The following is a 17416-nucleotide window of genomic DNA, read 5'->3' as shown; positions in this document are numbered from 1 at the left end:
AATCCTAAATAGAAATTTACATCCATTATTAATTCTAAATATGCCCTTAAGGCTTTAACTGACTCCATAACAAGAAATTTGAAGTTCAGTCTCTGCTTGTGGAAGGACCATCCCAGTCTCTGCTTGTAGAAGGACCATCTGCCTGATGGTCGACATCTTGGACATCATCAGAAGAGTCATTAGGCTGATGCTCTACATTCTGGTCACCATTTGGATGGTTGGCATTCTGGCCATCATTTGGAGGTTGCCTGTTCTGCCTCTGGTGCCGTAGGTCAGGGCGAACGCATTTTGCAGGTAGGCACCGTACCCCAATATCTGTGGAAAGGCAAGCATACCCACGACCCCAAACAATAAGCTCATGAGGGCCTTCCCACTGGTTAGTGAGTAAATTCCGTACCCAGACTTTTGCCCAGGCAGTTGTGTCTCGCCTGAAGACTGCAATGAAAGAAAATGATTCAGAATAACAGGATTATTTGATTTTTGTGGCACTGTAAGGTGATTAATTGTATACAAAGCTTTCTCTAGTCAGCTCTGTGGGGTTTCTCCATGCATTCCCCTTTTCTGTTTGTCCAAAACACGCTTCAGAGTACTATGAGCGCGTTCAACAATGGCTTGGCCAGTAGGAGAATGTGGGATACCGAAGATACAGTCTACACCCCATAGGTGCAAGAACTGCCGCATCTTCTCCGAGGCGTAGGCAGGACCATTATCAGTTTTCACAGAAGCTGGCACGCCCAGGACTGAGAAAGCCAATTTCCAATGGGCAGTGACATCATGGCCCTTCTCTCCAGTGTGAGCAGTAGCCCACATAGCCGAGGAGAAAGTGTCAATAGACACGTGCACATATTTTAGCCGACCAAATTCAGGGATGTGAGTTACTTTCGTTTGCTAAATCTGCAAGGCTTTTAGCCCTCTGGGGTTTACCCCCGCTGGCAAAGGCACAGCGAGTCCGTGACAGTCAGCACAAGCGCTGACAATGTCGCGCGCCTCGGTTGGCGTTAAATGAAACTGCTTCTGCAGGGTATGTGCACTTTGATGGAAGAAACCGTGCGATGCCTTGGCTTGTGCAATTCTGTCAGGCTGAGGCTGTACCCACGCAGGGTTGGCCAGCGTGTCAGCCCTGGCATTGCCTTCTGTTAGAAAACCTGGTAAATTGGTGTGACTTTGAATGTGCAGAATGTAATATGGATGCACTTGAGCCTGAATTGCAGACCACAAGGTTTGCAACAGTGAAAACAGAGTCACATTGTTCACCTCCTTCAGAAATGAACAATCTAAGCGTTGGGTTATGTCTGCTACATAAGCAGAGTCAGTAACCAAATTCAGAGGTTCCTGTGAGAATCGTTGAAAAGCCATGGTAACAGCCCTTAATTCAACTAACTGAGCAGAGCCTGACTCTGACTGGTGTGTTAGTCAACCACTGCAAAGGCAGTGTAGGATAATGTTCGCACTTACGCACAGTGACCCCTGCTAAAATTTGTCCCAATCTGTACCCCACAAGCTGCCAACACGTCCCGTCCCCAAAGGTTAAGGGAAATGGTAGCAACATAAGGCCTAATTGTTAGCTGTGTGCCCCTCTGAGTCCTTCACCATCACAGGCCATTCGCTTAAATAGGTCTGTCTGGTTCCTCCTAATCCTGCGATGGCCGATCCTGCTGGGGCTAAAGGCCATGAGGGAGGCCACGCAGAGAAGGAGATGATAGTTACATCAGCACCCGTATCAATCAAACCTCGAAGCTGAGTCTGGGGCGGAAGGGCGTTCGGCAGGATCAGGGTACATGTCATCTGTGGCCTTTGGTCAGAGATGTCTGCAGTCCAGAAGGCCTGTGGAATTCCCGTAGATCCACTGCCGCTATCTTTGTGAGTTTGTTGTTCTGTCCTGGGGACACAAGACTTAAAAGGCACTAATTTAGCAAGGCAGGTCTTTTCAGGAATAGTTACAGGGGGTTTTTGCGTGGAGACCATAGCGCAAATCTGACCTTTAAAGTCAGCGTCAATAACTCCTGAGTGCACTAAGGTTCCTTGATGGGTAACATCAGGTTTTTCCACCAGCATTGCACTGGATCCCTGGGCTAAGGGTCCATATGCATCCAAGGGAACCTTATAAATACCGCTAAAGTCTAAGACGACTGCGGCTGCGGTGTGGACATCTGATCCCTGGGTGCCGTCTGATCCCTGGGCACTGTCTCTAGGGTGGCTGGGTAGGCCTGTGCCTGTACCTGTGCCACTCTCTGGGGGAGCGACTGCTGGGGGAGAGCAATTCCCCCTCCTTGCACCCCGGTGGAAATTTCCCGAGAAAGGCCGACCATCGGCATGAGTCTGGGATCTACAATATTCCGAGCAATGCCCTGGCCTGCCACACCTCTTGCACTGGGGGATTGGTGTGTTCTCTTTTTGGCTTGGCTTAGGCTGATTCCGTTTTTTCGCCTGTTTTGGTTGCTTTGGTTCACGATCAGAAGATGCGTGAACAGGCTGCAGGAACGCAGCCAAAGCAGACCTTTTCTGGTTCCCAGATCCCACCTTAGTGCAGGCTTTGACCATGTCTGTTACCTCAGCGTCCCCTGGTAAGGCATCTATGATTTTTCTGTACTCTTCATTTGCGTTATCTCTCACTAACTGCCTTAACAACATCTGCCTTAACCCGTCATCCTCAACCTGCTTCTCAAGAGAAGCAGCGACTTTCTCTACAAAGGAGAGGAATGACTCTGATTTCCCTTGAACTATTTCAGTATATCGCTTTCTAGGTGCAACTCTATGGTTTTCAACAGGGCAGCCGTGACGACCTGTTGAGCTTGCTGCAGGATGCTAGAGGACAAAGTACCCTATAGGCTGGGATCAGAGAAGGGACCAGTCCTCATAAGATCATCTGTTCCCACTGCACATCTAGGATCGGCAGCAGGGAGCTGCATATTCCTTAATGCAGCCTTGTCGGCCAGCTTTCTCCAGGTTTTCTCAAAAACTGTAAATTGTATAGGTTGAAAGAGGATTTGACCTAAGTGTCTGATATCAAATGGAGAAAGCAAATCTGTATTTATCACCCTTATTATCTGCATAACTTCAGCAGAACTTAGCCCATGTTGTGCCATTTTGGATTGCAAATCGTGTGCAACCTTCCAAGCAATCACCTCATGCTTGTCATGCTCGCCTGAATTTGGGAGAACCTTATAACCTGGGAAAGCTTGGATCTCCCCTTTTGGGGAGTCACTACCATCCTGAACCTCTGGCACAGCCTGTGGATGGAGTGTAACAGCTTCCCGATTACCCCCAGAATCCTCAGATCTATTTGGCATTCCAAGTGTTTCCAATAACCTCCAGTCACCCTCCTCCAATGCTCGCATTTTAACTGACTCTAAGAAGCGACCGTAGTGGGTTGGACGCACTGTTACCGTGCAGTCCTGAAAGGTCCAGGGGCAAGACCGGAGCAGCCTTTTCCTTCACCGCCCGGCTACAGCAGCTTTACGCCCCGGGGCCAGAACCTCATCTGCCTCACTGCCTGACGATGAATCATCAGGCAAAGGCAACTCCGAGATGCTGGGAGCGAACAGAGGTGGACGGGGAGAGGCACATTGGCTAGGTTGGCTAGAGGCAGAACAGACAGCACAGACTACAGCTGGCTGCACTGCAGTTTGAAGCAGCCTCTTTATGGGATGCCATCTTGGCCATTTCCGACCAAACCGGTACTGGAGCTGCTGCGGCCGTCTCTGGGGGTGCAGCCGCACCTGGTGCTGCGCTCGTCCCTTCCACAGCGCTGGCGCCCGGTGACACCGCTGACCCTTGTTCTGCGGCCGCGTTCGGCACTGACGCTGGCCAGGGTGCAGCCGCCGCCGTCACCGCTTCCGGGTTTTCCCGCGGCAGCACTACTTCCAGGTTCGCCACTGGCCGCACCGCTTCCTGGTTCGGAGCCGTGTCTCCCGTGGGCGGCGCAGGCCCGAGGCACCCCGCATGGCAGGGTGCCTCTGGCATCTGCAGTAGCTGCTTTTGCAAACTGAACAGTTCCTCCAGCTGCCATGATATGTTTGGTAGCTCTGTCAGCAAAGGCAGATGCTGTATTAAAAGGTCAATGGCTCAGTTCTGCAGCAGTACAGAACAGTCCAGCACCATAGAGGGCAGTGGACCACACCCAGGCAGTCTTGGTGCAGTCATGCCTGGTGCTACGCCGGCCAAGAAGGTAGATCTGGACGTTCCTGGCGCAGCCAACGCATGCGCAGATGGGCTAGGAGCTGCCATGGTCCAATTCAGCAAGCTGCTAATTCGTGGCCCTGGATAAGCCCTGGCCGCTGCTGAGCCGAGCGGCAAGGCAGGCTGTGCGCCCTCCCACTGCCCCGACTCCCCCGCCTCTGCCGGCACGGGGTCCCTGGGGACCACGGAGTCCTGCGATTGTGCAGGGTGAGCCGGCGCAGGCTCTGCCCGTGGAGCCAGGGGTTTTTTTTGGATCCAGCACCACACGCCCCTGAAGCCCGGTGAGTGGGGTCCTGTTCGGACATTCCTCCGTCACTCATCATCGAAATAGGCGAGCCAGCTCTGCTGCCACAGTCAAGGTCTGTCAGCAGAATAAATAACGAATGCCAGGTTTTGTATAATTCTAACGCTGCTGGGTCCCCAGACAGGAGCTCGTGCCGGACAGCACAGCCAAGTTCCTGCCATAAGCCAAAGTCCAGGGCAGTGTCTCTGTCCATAGGAATCCCTTGCAAGGCAGCCCAATTTAATCATTCCTGATCTGAGTTCTCAGAAATGGAGGTGTGCATTATACTAAACACACCTTTCCAGACCGTTACGGCAGCGTTGGTTTGTGAGCTGCTGTTTGCCATTTTCTCAGTTCCACTGGACCTCCCGGTCCCAAGGGGAAAGAGGAGCAGCGTACCTCTAGAGAAATTTGACTTGGCTCGCAGCAGCAGGACACTTCGCAGGGTGCAGATCACTCCGGGTGCACCAAATATTGAAAAAAAATAATGCCCTAAGGTGTATTACCATGTCCCATGGCTGTAGGGAGGAGGAGAGAAGATCCAGCAGGCAGGAATTGTGCAGCAAGATTGATTCATTTAATTATTTTACAAACTCTTTTATAGACTTTTTTCTTCATAGTCTAATTGGACAAAGGATCAGCCACCCCTTGGGGGTGATTGGCTAAAATCCTAAAACATCCATTGTCAAAATAGTTTTCTACTATATTATAAACAAGACTTTTCAAGGCTGCAGGTGTTTGGTTGTTTACATAACTCTGCTACCTCTTTTGTGAGAGAGAAAAGTCTCTCATGGACTTAGAAAATAGCAAGAAAATCCTTGCTAGCAGCATTTTTGTATCCACAGGACATGACATTTTAATGACAGTTTCACTCACACTATAGACAGTGTTGCTTTCTGTTCCTGGTTCCTAGATAGCCTGACCATTTTTTCAAGTAGCAAAACTCTGTTTCACTTTCGCTGAAGCTCATGAGCAGCTGTTTGTCCATTTTGGTCCTAAAGCCTTTTTCACAGTAACTGATTTTCTATCTGCACTTTCCTTCTAGATGTTCCAGCTGAATATTTATGTGGCTGTACCAGAACACACTCTGCATGTTTGTGTGATGTTTACCAAGTGCTCCTGTGCTTTGTCATTCACAAGAATCCAGATGACCTATGAAAAAGCCAAGATAAAGCCATATTGACCAATAGATACAGTCCTGTTTTCCTCTGGTTTTAGGCTATTACCTCTTTGACTGAACCAGTTTTCTGTTTGATGAGGGCCAGCATTACCTACTGGGAGATGCTTATCAGCAGTCCCTCTGCACGTTCCTCTCAGAACCTGTTACAGCCTCCTGGCTGCCAGCTCCAGCTCAGCAGAAGCACTTGCTTTTGATTACAGAAATCTTCAGTGTCAGCCAAGGAGGTGGATACCAAACCTGAGCACGCTGGGTGCTGCCAGCAACACTTCATAAGTAATAGTAATGGAGTGTAATTGCTCATTAAGCCAAATCGTAGCCTGGAGCCCTCCATCTGGCCGAACTCCCTCCAACATCAGCAGGAGCTTTGCCAGGAGGTGTGCAATAGGGCTGGGGTCCCAAACAGTGGTATTGCCTATGAGGTACTGTAGCACCACTATTGGGGGCTGGTTCAGATCCCCTTGAAACAGTTGTGTGTCTTTGGATTGATTTAGAAGACTTTAGCCAACCCCCCTTGCTTTACACTGCTCAGCCAGTATGGCTACATCTGCGCAGCAGTTATCCCAGATGGAATATGGAGGAGGAGAATTCCTGACACTGAGCTGTGGGATTTTAATTTTAGAGAGGCGATGGAAACTCTTTCCTGTTGGGTCTCAAGTGGTGGTTTGTATGGGCGTGATTTGAGGCTTGAAAATGTCTCAGAAGCCTGCAACTGAAAAACCCCAACATGTAATTGATTTGAAAAGTGTTGTGTCCGTGGTGTGTTATAAAAACCAAACAAGCTGGCGTGCCTGCCTATCAATCACCTATTGCTATCTGACATTGGTGCAACCCTTTGCAAGTGAAAATAATTTACTGTCTCCCCCCATGAAAATTGTTTACCATCCCCATTTCGGTTTGAACATTTACTGTTGTGGTTCAAAGCTGTGATGAATTGGTTAGCTATAAATTGTCCTTCCTCTCCCCTTCTCCTCCCACCTCTTCTTAATGTAACACTGGGATGAAGGTTAAGGCATAGGGTGTTATCTGAAGCAACTGCTCCATTCTCAGTACCCCATACATCCTCGTTAATGCTTATAGCTCCCCTGTGGCATTGGGAAGTGTAATCGCTATTGTACTGAGGTAGAACAGGAGCTGGAGAGAGATAAATGGCCTAGTTATCAAAACTTCCTAGCCTCCCACAGCCCTCCTTGGGAATACAGCTATAAATGACATTCAAATGATGCTGATAGATGTTAGCTGAGCAGGCAGCAGAACGTGTGCAGTCCCGGTGCTGAGCCTGGGCTAGCCCCTTCTTGCTGATAATGTCAGGAGACCTCAGGATCCTGACACTGGCTGCTGACACTGGAGGCATGTACATGAGATACCACTCTGTCTGCTCTCATCTGCTTGTAGACAAATCCCTGGGGGTTGGAAAGGTTCAAAATTGGATGGTGACTGAGACACACTAATGCTGGAGCTTGCAGAGCTGAAGGAAGCAGTGTTTCTTCTCCTCTGGCACAGATTGTGCTCAGTTTAGACCCTCAGAGGGTGAAATATGGGAAGGAAAACAGCCTTTCTTCCACCCAGCTCTGCAATGACAGAAATGTCATTTTTGAGTGACCTGGGATAGTCTGGTCCAAAGTAGTATGGCCTGTGATGGGTCCAGAAATCACCTCCAGCAGCTCCCTTTGCATCTTTTGTCCTTCGTGGTGTGTAAAACAGGGAAAGGACTGCTCAGATCATAAATCCCTCAGGAATGGAACAGGAGCAGATAGAGTAGGTGGTAAATCTGCTTCTCTTATGAGTCTGGAAGGGCTCTTGGGTGTTTTGGCGTCTCTTCAGGAGATACCAGGAAAACTCCCCCATCTGGAGGAGGAGAACCTCCCATGAAAACAACCATCAATCTGTAAGGCTTTGTATTTTATTTTATTTTGTTCTACTTTATTTTATTTTATTTTATTTTATTTTATTTTATTTTACATTTTATTTTGCGTTTTATTTTATCATTTATTCAGTTTTACTGCATCTTATTTTATTTTTAGACGCTTCCATCCTCCCAAGGTGTAGCTATGCAAACGCTCAGCCCTGAAGGCAGGTTTTTACTCAAGAGCAGCGCTCAGAGGTGATGTTTCTAGTGCGTTGTGGCAGAAATCCGAGGGCACCAAAAGTGTAGGGCACACAAAATCTTATCTCTTCCCTTCTTCCTTACAGCCAAGAAACTGAAAGGAAAAGGGTCCAGGGCTGCTGACCACATCCCGTCAGGTTTTAGGTCCGAAGACTGGACCGGGGTGCAGGTTCAAATGGCAAAGCGGAGCGGGGAGTTCTTGGGTCCCACGGGTCGGGGCGGACCCCTCAGGTCTGCAGCGGGGCTCGGGACCGGCGCCGCTCCCTGCAGGAGCCCCCCGGGAGGGGACAGAAGCCGCGTCTCCTGCGAGAGACCCGCGCAAAAAGGCGCTCCCCGGCGGGGCTGGGGCTGCCCGGCCGTGCTGCTCCCAACCGCGGTCCGCGGGCGGAGGCTCCGGCTCGGCTCGGAGCGATCCGCAGCGGCAGCCAGCGCCTCCAGCCGCCCACCCGCCGCCTCTCCCGGCATCCTTCATCCCCATCCTCCGCTCCTTCCTGCTTCGGCGGTGGAAGCAGCCCCCCGCCGGGGGCCGGGGATGCCCTCCCCTCCTCTCCCTCCCTCCAGCCGCAACGGGGGAGGGGGGCTGTGATGCTGCAGGGGGATCCCCGGGAGTCGAGCGGGGTCTCCCCTTCCGCCGGCTGCCGGGATCTCCCCGCTCGGCGCCGGCGGCCCCAGCGGCGGCTGCTGGGGACTGGCAGCCCGGGGGTGGGGGGCCAAGGGGGGGCAGTGCCGTGGTGGGGGGCGGGTGCCGGTGTCCCCCACACCGTGGATGACTCGACAGCCGGGGCTGGGGGAGCGGGGGGCGGGCGCCCGGCTATTTGCTGGCTGCATACAATGGGCCACTCCCTAACGTGAGGGCTGGGGGGAGGCAGGAGCTGGGAGGAGGAGGAGGAAGAGGAGGCGGGGGGGGGGGGGTTGGGGGGAGGAAGGGGCTCGGGCATCGGGCTGGTAAATAAACTCCGCGATGATTCCCCTCCCTCGCGCCGGCCCAGGTGCGCGCCGCTCTCCTGCCCGCCCGCTGCCCGCCGGCGGGGGTGACCTGACGGGGATGTGACCGCCTCCCCCTGCCCACGGCTTCTTACCCCCTCCCTCCATATATATATATATATATATATATACGTACATACATACACCGATGAATATATATATATAAATATATAGAGAAGTCATTTTGGGGGGAGGGGCGGGGAGCTCGGATCATGGCCCTGGGGCTCCCGGGGCTGCCGCCGCCGATCTGCAGCTCGCCTCCGGGGCCCGCCGGCGACCATGGGGCTGAAGGCGCGGCGCGGCGCGGCGGGCGGTAGCGCGGCCGGCGGGGCGGCGGCGGCAGCGGGGCGGCGAGCGGCGGCCGGCGGCGACCCCGAGCAGGGCTCGCTGGCCCTCGGCACCGGCGGCGACCGCGACGGGACGCTGCTGCTGGAGGGCGGCGGGAAGGAGGAGGGCGGCAAGCGGAGCCCGCCGGGACTGGGGCTGCTGGCGAAGACCCCCCTGAGCCGCCCGGTGAAGCGGAACCACGCCAGGTACCGCCGCATCCAAACTTTGATCTACGACGCCCTGGAACGACCCCGCGGCTGGGCGCTGCTCTATCACGCCTTCGTGTGAGTACGCGGAGCGCGGAGCGGGGCTCCCGAGGGCGCGTCCGGGGCTGCCCCGGGGGGCTGCGCCCGGGGCCACCGTTTTGCTTTATCATTCTCGGCGTAAGGCTCTCGGGGGCTCGCTCCGGCGCCGGCTGTGTGTGGAGCAAGGGTCTGATACGGGGTGTGCTGCTGAGCCGCTTTATTTCTCTTATGTCGTCGGGTTTTCCAAAAGGAGCAGCTGCTTTAAACTCTTGTGTTTCTGTCTTGCCCGTACCTCCACGTTGCCTTGGAGTGGCATTCCCGAGCCTGTGTGTCTGAGGCATTGGAAAAAGGATGCCAGAAAGACCAGTCTCTGAGGGTTTTAAGGCTCAAAGTGCTTCAGGGGAACGCGGCCAGTTCAGCTCAGCCTGGAGCGTGAGGTTTAACTCGCTGTTACAGACCGCGAGTGAACCGATTCCTTCCGTAGTTGAAAGTGTCAAATGAAAACCATCGGATTTCGGTCCGATAAGCATCACCCCGCAGTGCATGAAACCCGAGCATTGCAGCGCTGTCAACCAGAAAGTTACACTGACCACAAGTGAACTGAAAGGAAATAAACTCGTTTTATGGCCCAAAGGTGACAAGTCAAGAGAATGACAACTGGTTTGCATTCCTAAAAATTCTGTTGCCTTAAGTTTACGTAAGGAGTATCGAAAAGATCATTCTGCAAACAGTATAGAATGGAGCTGAGAGAGTCCTATTAAAATAAATGTGTGTTTTAGTGTTGTGAATGTGTTTGAAAACCCAGGGGTTTATCAGTGATCACGGTGGTACTGTTTTTCTTTGGCACTACAAGGTGTGCAGAGCTCTATGTGACAGAGGATTTAAGCAGTGATTTCTGAAACTGGTCTATTCGCCAAAGACAAACAAAGCTCTCTAGGCTGCATGGGTTGTGAGCCTGAAGCTGGATCTCAGGAAATCCTGATCATTGGCATAGTCCTTGCACCTGCAAAAAACTTGAATGTAGGGCTGTGATTTTACCTCCAGGCACATTTTTATTTATATTTGCAGTGATTTAGCCCTGAGCAAGAATTAAAAGGCAATGTTCACTGCTGGAGTGCTGCTTGTGTACCACTCATTCATTGCTGCTCCCCTCTTTTCAGTGTTTATTCATAGAATAAAGTACATCTTGGGACAAAGGTCTTGCTTTCCAGCTTAATTTCTGTGAAAATGTGGAGACTCAATGCCATGCCACTTTTTCAGTTCTTTCACCTTCTTTTGCCACAGGAAAACTCTTGCTAGCAGGCAGGGAGTGACAGCACTTGAAGTGTGTTGTGCTGGGAAGGCTCTTTGGTCTGGAGCTTGCTGTTCAGTTGTGTTCAGTATTGCATAATGCTGCTTCTGGCTGGGGAGAGTCACATCTGGACAGAGGGGTACCCCTTTCATCCTGCCTTGGCCAACCCACACACATCAGTGAGGCTTTAGCACACAGCAGAGCACTGCGAGCAGTTTGCACCCCTCTGTGGCAGCTGAGTCAAATCTGTGCCCAGGCTTGTGTCTGGATATAAGCAATAGAGCAAGGGATGTGTCTGGAGAGGCTCAGGTGAGCTGATAGATTCACAATTATTTGCAGTGGTATAAGAATTTCCAAGTTGGAGCATTCATTTTAGCTCTCTAGATGTGTGGTTGACCTTAAGATACTTATGCAATATTGATCACAGAATGGAAAAAAAATCATGATGTTTGTAAGGTTTGATCCTTCTTAGGAGTGGACCTGACACTGTGTGGTCAGCGTCTCTTTGATGACTACTCAGTCCTTCAAAACTGAAATGTCAGTCTGACTCACAAAAGTCAGTAACAGTCTTGTGAAAACCATCAATGCCAAATTCAATATTAATGAAAATGAAACAGAACACTTCTAGAAGTCCTTATCCTTAAAGGAAGTAAAATGCCCAAGTCTGTCAGCCCAGCACAGGCACTCCATCCCCTCCCAGGACATCCAGGGGATCTTTCTGTCCAAGCTGGCCCCACTGTCTTTCTGTTTAGTCTCAGCTCCCTCTGAACTCAGATGAAGCTGTAGGGTCTTACCTCACTGTAGGATCCAACCCTACAAAAGGAATTTGCTGAGTGATGGAAGAGTGTGCTGAGATCTTGCTGACAGGCTTCAGAGCTTGTTCCTGCCGCTGGAGAAGGAAGACCTGCTCAAGAGCAGAAGCTGTGGGGAAGCAGCATCTAAGTTGATACCCAAAGTCTTTATTCTTGCTATCAAATGAATTGTCTTTTAACCTTTTTTCTTTCTTTAAAGGAGTCTCTATCATTTTGAGGTGCTGCTGTGACATGTGTAGTTCCATCCCAGCATCTCCCAGTGCCTCTTTTCACACTAGAATGGGTTACACTTTTCCTTGGGAAAGTGAGAGATTGCCAGTCTTCCCATAAAATCTACAAATTTGATCCTGTTTTAATTTTCAAGGAAAGTCCCATTTATCTTATCTTAATGGCATGTTACACTTTGTTTCATCTTCTGAGTAACTTTGCTGTAAGCACATGTACCCAAAATTAACCAGTAAAATTTTTTCTCTCATATACAAATAACCAGAGGATAAACAGCTGAGGGCCAAAAGGGATTTTGCAGCATGGCTGGATGTGATGAATCCAAGTATTCAGAGGTGTTTAATGAAGAGATGATGCAAAGCACTCTGATATTGTGTATATCCCAGGGTTTGGGAGGCAGGAAGCTGCCGATGGAAGAGGGTTGCAACTTTTCAAGACATGCTGAGGGTGTTGTGTGAGGGGCAGGAAGGGACTTTGACAAGGTCTTTGCAAAAGCTTTGGATGCCACAACTTTTGAAAGGGTGGTGCAGATGGGATCTTGTTAAATCCTACAGCGATGCACATATGGCTGCAAAGGGGTCGTGATCCTGTGTGTGTCTCACTGCTGTAATGTGCACATAAATACAGCTCATAAACGCTCGCTTTAGTTGGCGTTGGGTGTTCTGAAATGATTCAGTCTATTGAAGTAATTCAAGGAGAACTCATAAACGGGATCAGGCCCTGCCAAGCCCTAGGGACAGAGATGCAGAGGAGAAAGGGTAGTTCCTTTAATTCTTGATGGCAATTTTAGCGTTCAGCTTTCACTGGCAGTGATTAGAAGAAAGTGGCGTGAGATACATTCCTTGTGATTCTTCCTTCTTTGTTCTGCACAAGTGAGTTTGTCCAAGCCTATCCTTGGGGATTTGGTCCCTAAAGAAGCTGACTCTCTTTCCTTCACCATCTGAAAGCATTTATTCTCTGGTATCTCTACTAGACAAAAGATTCATCTATCACCCATGATATTCCCCTTTGATGGGTCACCAGGATTCGTGGACTTCTTGGCAATATGTCAATGTCTTAGTGACATAGTCTGTGAAAGAAATTTGTTTTTCCCATGAAAAATTTCACCTCTGTAAAGCTAAACTCTAGCTGAACACTTTCAGAATAAAATAAAATAAAATAAAATAAAATAAAATAAAATAAAATAAAATAAAAATAAATCTGATTTAACCTTTGAGATATTTCATTTGGAAATATCTCTTGGGGGTTGCAGGTCAGGCTACAGTCTATCCCTGTTCTTTTCTGAGCTCATATCACTGTAGGTACAGCTGATGTTCCCATGATGTTCTATATTTCCCTTTATGTTAGCCAGTGCAATGTATTGTAGGAAATCCCTGCAGCTGTGACTCGTGGGATGTGTGTTGTGGCCAGGGAGACAGACTCGAGACCTGTCCACCTCCACAAACCATCCAAATGCTTTAGTTATGCACAGAAGCATTAATGAGGAGAATGAAAAATTGAAATAAGTAAGATCTTTATTTTTCCAGTGTATTTTTAGTTGCAAGCACAAAATACTTGGTGGATAAAGGACAGAGTCCAGAAAGGTAACATAATATAGATCGTTTGGAATTTCAATTTGTGGAAAATTTTCAACCTGACTTAAAGAAAAGGGAGGATAAAGGAGAGGTAACGAGGAGATATTCTCATTTTCATACCATCTTCTGAGACAACTGCAGCATTTACTCTCATGGAAAAATAAGACTAGGAAAAGGTTTTGGATTAGATATCTCTTTTTGGGGAAGTGTGCAATATCACCTGCACTCTGCTGGTGTAGTCACCTCGATGTACCTGCTGATGAGAGGGGGAAGCCATGGGGAACCCTTCTCCATTTGCCATACAATCTTTCAGTACTGCTTAATACCTGGAATAAAAAGAGGAGGCAGAGTCATGCGATCCATCAAATCAGCAGCATTTCTGGTAAGCACCGGCAAGCACCTCTTGCATGACTGATTGTAGGTGGGTTGTTTGCAGAAAAGAGTGTCATGGGATTTGGGGAACAGGTTGAAGGTTTGGAGACTTTCCATTATTTTCCTCTTTGCCCTTCAGGAGATGCTCCATAAGATGTGCTCACGCCCCAGCCTCTGTGAGCCATCTGGAGGGAGATGGGAGAAGGTTTGGGGTGAAAAGAAGGGTGAATATGAATCCTTTCTTGGCTTATTTGGCATGGACTTGTATCTAAGCGAGTCCCTAGAGCAGCAGAGTGAGCCTGGTCCATTAGCAAGTGCCCTTTGCTTATGTGTGTGCCAATATGAGTTCTGCTTTAATTATTTATGCTAATTCATCATAATGCATGGATAAATATTCTGCAGTATACTTTGTAAAAAATAATGAAGTCTTAGTCATTGGAGACCTTACCACACACCTCTGCTCTTGCAGCTCCATCGAGGCTTGCGGAGCCGCCCTGGGATTGCATGTGGTTCGGGGGGGATGTGACTGTAGCTCAGCTGCTGGGATCAGCAGACGTGACAGAAGAAAGCTGGGATTTGCTGGGGGGAATGAGAAGGGGCAACACAGCCTGGGAAAGCCACTGGCTGGGTAACAAGTGGCTTGTGATCCCCAGCTCTGCCGGTCTGGAGTCCCTTCAGCAGCTCACAGGTGCCCAGTGCTTGCTTAAGCATCCAAACAGCCTCTGAAATTATGGACCAGGTCCTTTGGTGGGAACAGGTATTCACCTATAGCCTCAAATCTCTGTGCTTGGGCTTGGGTGCTGAGAGCAAGACCCACTCCACAGTGGGTACCCCAGGCTGGGTTGGTTTGCCCCGCATCCCATGTTGCCATGACTACGCTGCCTACTTACCAAGTTTTGGTGCTGCTCATGCCTGCTCAATGGCTCATGGGAGCTGCAGGCACAGCACATGGCTGCATGGTACACAAGGTGTGCTTCAGTGTCCCCCAACCTCCTGGGACTGCAGGTGCCTGAGCATCCTTCTGCAAGTTCAGTCCCCAGCTCAGGCCAGCCTCATCTGGATGGGCATCGGGATCCACAGTGGCCGGCGATGCCCCAGGGAGAGCATGGCATGAGGGTGGGCAGCAGCACTGCCAGTGCCAGCAAACAGTCAGCAGTTGGTCTTTTAGTGCTGCCAGCCCAGCTGAGGAACAGCCCCTCAAATAGAAGTCATAGTCCCTGGTGTAAGGTCTATAAAACTGAACAGTCCCCAAATTTAGTCAGTTTGACGAACAGTGATATAGCAGAGCCACCACGGCAGCCAGAAAATCAGGTTTTTCTTCTATTTGAGAGACTTGGTGAGAGGAGCAGCAGCATCTCAGTGCCACCCCAGCAGTTCTGGAGACACTGTCAGTGGTAAAACCCAGGACTAGACTTATCTCAGTATTCCAGCCTGGACTCTGGCCAGAGGTGTCACTCTTCATAAAAGCCGTCTCAGCCTCTTCACACGCCTCTGCTCCTTGCAGCAAACAGTGGATCATGATGGGGCACAGCAGGGTCTGGGCACTTCTGGGACAGCTGCTGGGTGAAGAGGATACCTGAGCTTTACTTCTTGTTTTAATCTGAGAGGGAGATTAGGGAAATGATACAAAAATGAGCAGGAAGAGACTTTCTATGACCGTTTTGCTCATTTTGCTGTAAAATGTAGGAACACACAAATTTAATGGAAAAAAATAGTAACTAAAGACTATGTGTCTTAAAAGCTGGATTAAAACAATAATACATACATATGACACCAATCATAAATCACTATGTGCTTGAGTGTGTGCAGGTGAACATGAAGGTACCCCAGCTGTTCCTACTTCTCCCAAAGACCACCCCAGAATCTACTCACCCAGCATATTTCTGTATTTTTTTGGTGCTCCCTGTCTTCAAATATCACTCAATTCAATCATTTTTATTTCTAGGTTACCCAACACACAAACCTGTGCATGTATGTAGAACATAATTCCGTATCCCTTGACTGTCAAAAAGTCCTTTGTGGCATTGAGATGCATGTGGAAGGTCAGACAATGGCATGCATATTCAAGGACAAGGTCTGAACTTGAGGAATTTGATTTAATAGCTGGAAGAAGCTTTCTGATCAAAATGGATCAATTGCAGATTAAGATAATTTATATGTTATTTTCAAACATAAAAGGCTGGTGACCTTAGACATAGCCAGGTGGCTGGGTACTATGGTATAAATAAATGATAATGTTTATTCTTGTATTTAATAATGTTATATTCCTTTTTTGTATTTAAGAATGCCATACTCTCTTGTGCATGGAACTTTACAGAAGGAATGGAGCCCTGCATCTGCTATTGCTTCTGGCAGATACTGTATTAAATGGGATAACTTAAATATTAATAGCTTTGCAGGGAATATGGTCCACTAGAGCTGTTAAGTGTATGCTGCCTTCTGTCTTAGGATGGTAGCTGGGAAACTTAGCATTTTCTGTGGAGAGAGGGACATGCCCTGGGATATTTAGGTTTTGGTAACCTACTTGGAAAAAGGCAATTTGGGAGAACTTCCAGGCTGGAAATCCATAAATTGCCTTCCCCAGTCTTAAGTGAACAAATTGCATAAAAGTGTATTTCACTTGGAGCAAGTGAAAGGTCCCACTGAAGTCAGGAGGAACCTATCCAAGGTGACACTGAGGTAATCCAAAGCAGAAGAGTGACTGGGATTTGGCAGAAAGCAGCACGAGGTATCATCACCTTCCTCTGCACAACCAACTCCTTGTTCCACTCAGGCCTGGTGAGATCCTTCTAAGCTCAAGTTCTCCACAGCATCTACCACACATCTTCAGGCTTTCCATAGCTTAACAACCACCTCTGGCTGTAGTCACCAGGATACCACCTTAGTGGTGCAAACCATGCTGAAATGAAGATTTAATATCTCTAACTCTGTTAAATCTCGGTCTGGAGAGATGCTGAGACCCTGACATGAGAAGCATCTGGTGTCTCTTGAGATGGCATTTGCTCTCACTCCCCTCCCACATGATTAATCTTGCCAAAGTGTTCCCCACTTTAATTTTTCTCAGTTGCTGGTACATGGTGATGGAACTGTACAGGTCCATTGTATGGCAGCTGCAGAGGAGGAATCCTCGTCCTCTCTCAGTTGCTGTTGTCTTTTACTTCCTTTGACTTTATATGCTTTATTTCATTTTATAGATACTTGGATCTTGCTTGTCCCCTTGTTTTCAGAGCTGTGGCTGAGAGCTGTACAAACGTGCTTTGCATTCCTTTGGCAACACATGTTGGCTTGTGATTGTCATGTTGACTCTCCAGTGATGTTTTTTTTTTAATCTCAAGTGCCTTTTATATTTACTTTCTTCTGTCCTCACTAGTGTTTTGATGACCTTCTAGATTAGTACCTCATAATTTTGCTAATATTCCATTTAGTTCTTTTTCTAGATCATTAAGGAAACACTTAGGCCAGAACTAACAAACACCATTCAGCATTTCACTAAGTAACAATTTCCCTGCTTCCTGGTTAATGCAATATAATTTTTTAGGGCTTTATTTATAGTTCTGAATCCAGTTTTTAATGTCATGCCGGTCCTCCCAGTCATCTGAATTAATACTAAACAAAAGATTTTATGAAATATTGCACCTCTGTCAAAACTGCAAATATTTCCTCATTTCTTTTTGTTCAAACCTGAGCTTCAGGCTGTTTATCTATTTAGTTCTGTGATGTGCATTTAATTGTTATCTTCCCATCTCAGATTTTTCATGCTTTTGACATGGTGCATATCTCATACAACAAAATAATTAATTGTTCCTGGTGCCATCCACCACTAGAGTAAAGCAATGCTGA

At 48.6% G+C, this 17416-nt stretch overlaps 1 protein-coding gene across 1 annotated transcript in view; it reads left to right on the top strand.

Moving 5' to 3' along the window:
* Positions 1-9009: 9009 nt before the first annotated feature.
* Positions 9010-17416, top strand: part of KCNQ3 (potassium voltage-gated channel subfamily Q member 3) — a 199047-nt gene continuing 190640 nt past the window's right edge. The window contains exon 1 of the mRNA XM_069005499.1: positions 9010-9341. Within this exon, the coding sequence (XP_068861600.1) occupies positions 9010-9341 (332 nt within the window). The remainder of the gene's footprint in view (positions 9342-17416) is intronic.

This window comes from Aphelocoma coerulescens, chromosome 2, assembly GCF_041296385.1.
Source record: "Aphelocoma coerulescens isolate FSJ_1873_10779 chromosome 2, UR_Acoe_1.0, whole genome shotgun sequence".
Taxonomy (NCBI): domain Eukaryota; kingdom Metazoa; phylum Chordata; class Aves; order Passeriformes; family Corvidae; genus Aphelocoma; species Aphelocoma coerulescens.
Note: the sequence above shows the minus strand (reverse complement) of the source record. Positions and strands in the feature narration are given on the sequence as shown.